The 7,303-nt window shown below is 33.7% G+C and overlaps 1 protein-coding gene across 1 annotated transcript; it reads left to right on the top strand.

Moving 5' to 3' along the window:
• Positions 1–292: 292 nt before the first annotated feature.
• On the top strand, positions 293–1,648 carry LOC9311514 (probable galacturonosyltransferase-like 10). The gene has a single exon (XM_002877052.2). It carries the CDS (start codon positions 380–382, stop codon positions 1,472–1,474), a length of 1,095 nt encoding a protein of 364 aa, XP_002877098.1. The 5' UTR covers positions 293–379; the 3' UTR covers positions 1,475–1,648.
• The last annotated feature ends 5,655 nt before the right edge of the window (positions 1,649–7,303 follow it).

Here is a 7,303-nt window from a genome sequence, read left to right as displayed (position 1 = left end):
TACATTATTTTTGCCATATTTCAAATTAAATGTTCTGAATAAATATACTGTAAACTCAAATTCAATGTTTGTATTGAATTGACGTGAGATAATAAAAATAGTAATTTTATGGGTTTCTAGAAATAAAATAGAAATTTACCTAAGAAAAAACAATGATAGTGACATATAAAGAAAACGAGTTTTAAAAGAAAACGAGTTTTAAAAGAAAACGAATTTTGACCATCTTCTTTACAAAACCGCGTTTCCTTTCTTGTCTTCGTCTTCTTCGTCGACCTTTCTCTTCTTTCTCCATAAATTCCAGAAACTTTTTTCTAGACACTTTAGAAACACCAAACCTTTTTAGAGCTCTGCTTTGAGATCTTAGCCATTAAGTTCTCTAATGATGTCTAGTTCAAGATTAGTCTCTAGACTAATAATCTTCTCAATAATCTCCACAGCTTTCTTCAGCGTTGAATCGATTCGATTATTCCCAGATTCATTCGACGATGCATCTTCAGATTTCACGGAGGCTCCAGCATATCAAAACGGTCTCGAATGCTCTGTTTTAGCGAAAAACAGACTCTTGTTAGCTTGTGATCCATCAGCTGTTCATATAGCTATGACTCTTGATCCAGCTTACTTGCGTGGCACGGTATCTGCAGTCCATTCGATTCTCAAACACACTTCTTGCCCTCAAAACATCTTCTTCCACTTCATTGCTTCGGGTTCAAGTCACGGTTCGCTCGTTAAGACTCTCTCCTCTGTTTTTCCTTCTTTGAGTTTCAAAGTCTATACCTTTGATGAAACCATGGTCAAGAATCTAATCTCTTCTTCTATAAGACAAGCTCTTGATAGTCCTTTGAATTATGCAAGAAGCTACTTGTCGGAGATTCTTTCTTCGTGTGTTAGTCGAGTGATCTATCTCGATTCGGATGTGATTGTAGTCGATGATATTCAGAAACTATGGAAGATTTCTTTATCCGGATCAAGAACAATCGGTGCACCAGAGTATTGCCACGCAAATTTCACCAAATACTTCACAGAGAGTTTCTGGTCCGATCGAAAACTCTCGAGTGTCTTCGATTCGAAAACTCCTTGTTATTTCAACACCGGAGTGATGGTTATCGATTTAGATAGATGGAGAGAAGGAGATTATACGCGAAAGATCGAAAATTGGATGAAGATTCAAAAGGAAGATAAAAGAATCTATGAATTGGGTTCGTTACCGCCGTTTCTTCTAGTGTTTGGTGGTGATATTGAAGCTATTGATCATCAATGGAACCAGCACGGTCTCGGTGGAGACAACATTGTGAGTAGTTGTAGATCTTTGCATCCTGGTCCGGTTAGTTTGATACATTGGAGTGGTAAAGGGAAGCCATGGGTTAGGCTTGATGATGGTAAGCCTTGTCCAATTGATTATCTTTGGGCTCCTTATGATCTTCACAAGTCACAGAGACAGTATCTTCAATACAATCAAGAGTTAGAAATTCTTTGATTTATTCATTTTTTTGGGTTTTGGTATATGGTAAATTTTGTGAACTCATTACATGGATTCATTTTTTTGTTTTTTTGATGTACATATAACATAAATACATCGAGGATTTTGTTCAAGATATTTATTATTGATCTTTATCAAATTTCTAAATAATTATGACCAAGGTCTGTTTTCTTTGTATATATATTTTTCTTTCTTCATTTGGCATAAGCATTCTTTGCTTCATTCATGAGTCATGAATAGCAAATAAATATAAACTTATGTGTTGTGTTCTATGTGTTCTATGTCAAATAACATACCCATAATTAAGAAAATAGCAAACATACTTTTATTTATCTAAATACATTTTCATATATTGCTATCAACCTAGTTAACTCTAAATAAGTATAATTGGGTCATGTGTTTTGTTTTGTTACATGTGAAATTATGTTTACCAAAATTCAAAACAAGTTGTTAGTAGGAGAGGGACCCAAAAAACAAAAACAGTAGGAGAGGCAAGACGGAATCACATACCCGAGCCATCCATAAGGCAGGTGAAGCACGTTTTTTAGGCCACAACATATAAAAAAAATCAAGAGACAAAATAATTAAAATAATCAATTTGTTCTAATGTTTAATTACTTCAATGTTAATTAGTCTATGGACACAAGTTCTAACAGTTTATTTGCTTCTTTTCTTTCTCTTCCTCGCATTTTTTCAATCCTTTTTTTTACTTTCCCATCTTCCCTTTTTCATTAGATTTTTTTTTTGGGCAATTGACAAAAATAGCACCAAAAAAAGTTTTTCTTCCAAAATTAGCACATCATTTTTAAAATTCCACAAATAGCACTATAAACTTCAATTAAACTTAATTAAAATATAAGATAGAAAATAAAAGAGATAATTGGGTGAGAGACTATGGATCTGGGCAAAATTAGTTTTTAGGTAATCCAATATAGAGTCTAAAACAATGTAATATTTAGCCCAATTTTTTGCCTAAACTAACCCCACGCGTTTTCATCGTAATAAATGAGACAAACACGTCAAATTATCTCTTGGATGTTCATTTACTGTTCATCATTTTCTCAAGTCTCATCATCTTCCTCTAACACTATTGTTCAATTTTTCTCTATTCTGATTTAACTGGTTCGTTGTGTATATTAGTCACTTTGTTGTATCGTGTATACAATTTTACTCTGATGCGTCGGAGAATTCGCCGTATATACTATTCATTATGTCGTGCCGGAAAATCCAGATATTTTTTATTTATCTATATTCTTTGATATCTCTCCAAGAGTTCAGTTAGATTTGCATTTTTGCGTTATAGATCTGTGTGGATGCCCAAATTTGGTTTGCGTGGATGTCCAAATTTGTTTGAAGATATATATTTAAATATTTACAAATGTAAAAATAATAATAACTCTTTATATATGTGGTTAAATATACGTGTTTATATGTATATAAATATTAATAACGCTCTATATACGTGTTTATATGTATATAAATATTAATAGCACTCTACATACATTTTCGTTCTCTACGTTTTTGCAATAAATCAAATGTCTTATTTATTACTTCACTGTTGAACATTTATTAACTGTCAGTTGCTTTTTTTTTCCCAAAAAGTCAAAACCGTTGCTTCCACGCGCATCATTAAAAAAGAGGTGGTTTTTTCGTAAATATTCTGAACTTCAAGCCTATTTGTTAGCTTTATTTATCTCTGTTGAAGACCACAAACCAATAATGTTGATTACCTAATTTTCTATCTCATTTTGTCTCTGCACAAATTGTCTCAAAATAAAAATGAGAACAAACACTAACCTAATATTAAATTGAATCAAAATTTATTTTAAATAGTGGAAATATATACCCTAAATTGGAAATAGGGAACCCAAATATAATACCACAAACTAATTTAAAGTAAAAAATCTCTTTTAATTGGTGGAAATATATACCCTAAATTGGAAATAGGGAACTCAAATATAATACCATAAACTAATATTAAAATAAATCAAATCATCTCCTTTAAATGTTAGAAATATATACCCTAAACTGGAAATAGAGAACCCAAATATAATATTTTAAATTTATTTCTAATTTATTTTGCTTGAATAGTTTTTATATAAAAATTGTGGTATTGTTGAAAAAATAAACTAGTGATAATATTTATAGAACAAAAACTTAATAGTAAGCAACTAGTGCTATTTTTGGAAATTTATGGAGTGTGTGCTATTATTGTCTATAAAACTTGTTTTAGTGCTATTTTTGGGAATTTCTCTTTTTTAATTCACTTATTAGTTGTTAGTTTTGTTATTTTCTGTTAGAAAAAATCCCTTAATAGTTGGTGCAAAATTTGATGCACGAAAAGTTAGATGGATAATTAATTTTCTTAGAGTGTTTTACTTTATTAAAATATTTAATGATATTTCATCAACTATTTTTTATATAAAAACATTATACCTTTGATATAACTTTTCTTATTCATAGATTTAAAGTATAAAAAGGCTACATCTTTTATATGTGCTTTAGGCCACTTGAAACTAATCAACATGGAAAAATGACAATGAATGTTTTAAGTGGCTTAGAAGCTGGGTTGATCCTGAATTTTTGGGGGCCCAAACAAAAGAAAATAATTTTGGAGGCCTCTTCTAAAATTTTAGAAAATCGAAGCTGTTATAATTAAGAAAAATAATGTATCGTAAATTTTCTATCGATCATATATGTTGAAAATGGTATAATAATAAAATTATTTAAAGATATAGAAATATAAGGGAGAGAGAGTAATAATGTGGGAAGAAACTATACATTTCTTTGTTAAGTGAATCAATGGTGTATCTTACAATGGAGTGGAAGAGCATATTTATAGTACCAAATAATTTCACCAAACCATTCCACTACTCCAAACTATTCCACTACTCCAAACCATTCCACTACTCCAAACCATTCCACTACACCAAACTATTCCATTACTTTATGGTAGTGATTGAATGACTTATGAGCTCCATTCAATATTCAAGAGTTTGATTTTTGTAACACTCCCCCTTGGAGTTCATTTGTCATTCATGTCTTTGCGATGTGCTTCATGTTGCCTCGTTAAAAACCTTTCTAGGAAAACCCGGTGGGAAAAACCATAGTACGTAAAAAGAGTGCAACCGCGCAAGCTCCCCCTCGAATGATCAGGATCATAACTTACAAGTCTTGTTGACGAATCATTCCAATGTTATGAACATGTTTTCTGAACATAGAGGTGGGCAATGATTTTGTGAAGAGATCCGCAGAATTCTTGGATGATTGGACATATCTTACTTCAATGTCTTTATTCTTCACGAGCTCTTGGGTGTATGAAAAGAACTTCGGAGGGATATGTTTGGTTCTATCGCTTTTGATAAATCCTTCCTTTGTCTGAGCAACACATGCAGCATTGTCTTCATACAAGATAGTTGGCTCCATTTTTAGACGAATTCCACTACTTGTTTGAATGTGTTGACTTATCGATCGTAGCCATACGCATTCTCTACTCGCTTCATGGAGTGCGATGATTTCAGCATGATTTGAAGAAGTAGCTACAAGCTTCTGCTTCTGAGAACGCCATGATATAGCAGTACCTCCAATCGTGAACACGTATCCTGTTTGTGATCGAGCTTTGTGTGGGTCTGATAAATAGCCTGCATCTGCAAAACCAATCATTTGACCATTTATATTTTTAGGATAAAATAACCCTAAATCAATAGTCCCTTGAAGATAACGAAAGACATGTTTAACCCCATTCCAATGTCTTCGTGTAGGGGATGAACTAAATCTAGCCAAAAGATTGACTGAAAAAGATATATCAGGTCGAGTGCAATTTGCAAGATACATAAAGGCTCCAATTGCACTTAGATACGGTACTTCAGGACCGAGTATCTCTTCATTCTCCTCAGGTGGTCTGAATGGATCACTCTCAACATTAAGTGATCTAACGACCATTGGAGTACTGAGAGGAGTTGCCTTATCCATATTAAAACGTTTTAACACTCTTTTGGTGTATGTGGATTGATGAACAAATATACCCTTTTGAGTATGTTCAATTTGTAGGCCAAGACAAAATTTTGTTTGTCCGAGATCTTTCATCTCAAATTCCCCTTTTAAATAGTTTGTTGCTTTCTGTATTTCTGCTTGAGTCCCGATTATATTTAGATCATCAACATATACCGCGATTATCACAAATCCGGAATTTGTTTTCTTTATGAAAACACATGGGCATATAGGATCATTCACATATCCTTCTTTCGTTAAATGCTCACTGAGACGATTATACCACATTCGTCCAGATTGCTTTAACCCATATAATGCTCTCTGCAACTTTATTGCACACAACTCTTTGGGTTTAGATTTTAATGCTTTTGGCATATTAAACCCATCGGGAACTCTCATATAGATATCTGTATCCAATGATCCATATAAATATGCTGTAACGACATCCATGAGACTCATCAGAAATCTAAATGTTATAGCATCCATAACGGGGGAATATGTTTCCTCATAATCAATCCCGGGTCTTTGAGAAAATCCTTGAGCTACGAGACGAGCCTTGTATCTCGTAATTTCATTTTCCTCATTTCGTTTTCTAACGAAAACCCATTTGTATCCAACCGGTCTCACATCTTCAGGTGTGAGTACAATAGGTCCGAATACATTTCGCTTATTGAGCGAATCAAGTTCGACTTGTATTGCATCTTTCCATTTTATTCAGTCATGTCTCTTTTGACATTCATATACCGACTTTGGTTCTGGATCCTCGTTTTCCTCATCAATTTCCTTTGACAAAAGGTATGAGAAAACGTCATTAACATCATCCATTTTATTTCGATCCCAGATCTTTCCATTATGGATATAGTTGATAGAAATCTCATGATTTCCTTCAGGATCATGATGCTCATCATTGTCATTAGACTCATGATTCGTTTCTTCCAAAATGCTTTCTGCTATTTTGGGAATATCATGCTTTTCAACTTCCTTTCGTTTTCTAGGATTTTTATCCTTAGCACCAACTGGTCTACCACGTTTCAAGCGTGTTTTAGACTCACGTGTATCATCTGCTCTTCAACTTTCTTGTGGTATTTCAATTCGAGCAGGAACATTTTCAGCTGGTATATATGATTTAGTTACCGTTTTGGTATCTGCAAAAGCACCAGGAAGTTGATTTGCTATACTTTGCAAATGCACAATACGTCGAACTTCTATTTCTGATTATTTTGTAGGAGGATCAAGGTGTAACAGGGATGATACACACCATTTAATTTCTTTTCCTACTTGCTTATTTTGTCCCCCTAGAACCGGGAATACTTTCTCAGCAAAGTGACAATCGGCAAAACGTGCCGTAAAAACATCACCAGTCTGCGGTTCTAGGTATCTTATAATTGATGGAGAATCACATCCAATATATATTCCCAACCTTCTTTGTGGTCCCATCTTTGTACGTTGTGGTGGTGCTATAGGCACATACACCGCACAACCAAAAATTCTTAGATGGGATATATTTGGTTCTCGACCAAATGCTAACTGTAGTGGGGAGTATTTATGGTATGCACTTGGTCTTATCCGAATGAGTGCTTCTGCATGCAAAATGGCATGTCCCCATACAGAGGTTGGAAGTTTTGATCTCATGATCAATGGTCTTGCAATCAATTGCAGGCGTTTAATAAATGATTCCGCCAAGCCATTTTGTGTATGAACATGAGCTACAAGATGTTCAACTTCAATTCCCGTTACCATACAATAATCATTGAATGCTTGGGATGTGAATTCACCAGCGTTGTCTAGTCTAACTCTCTTAATGGAATAATCAGAGAACTGAGCTCTTAATTTGAT

This window comes from Arabidopsis lyrata, assembly GCF_000004255.2.
Source record: "Arabidopsis lyrata subsp. lyrata unplaced genomic scaffold ARALYscaffold_5, whole genome shotgun sequence".
Taxonomy (NCBI): Eukaryota; Viridiplantae; Streptophyta; class Magnoliopsida; order Brassicales; family Brassicaceae; genus Arabidopsis; species Arabidopsis lyrata.
Note: the sequence above shows the minus strand (reverse complement) of the source record. Positions and strands in the feature narration are given on the sequence as shown.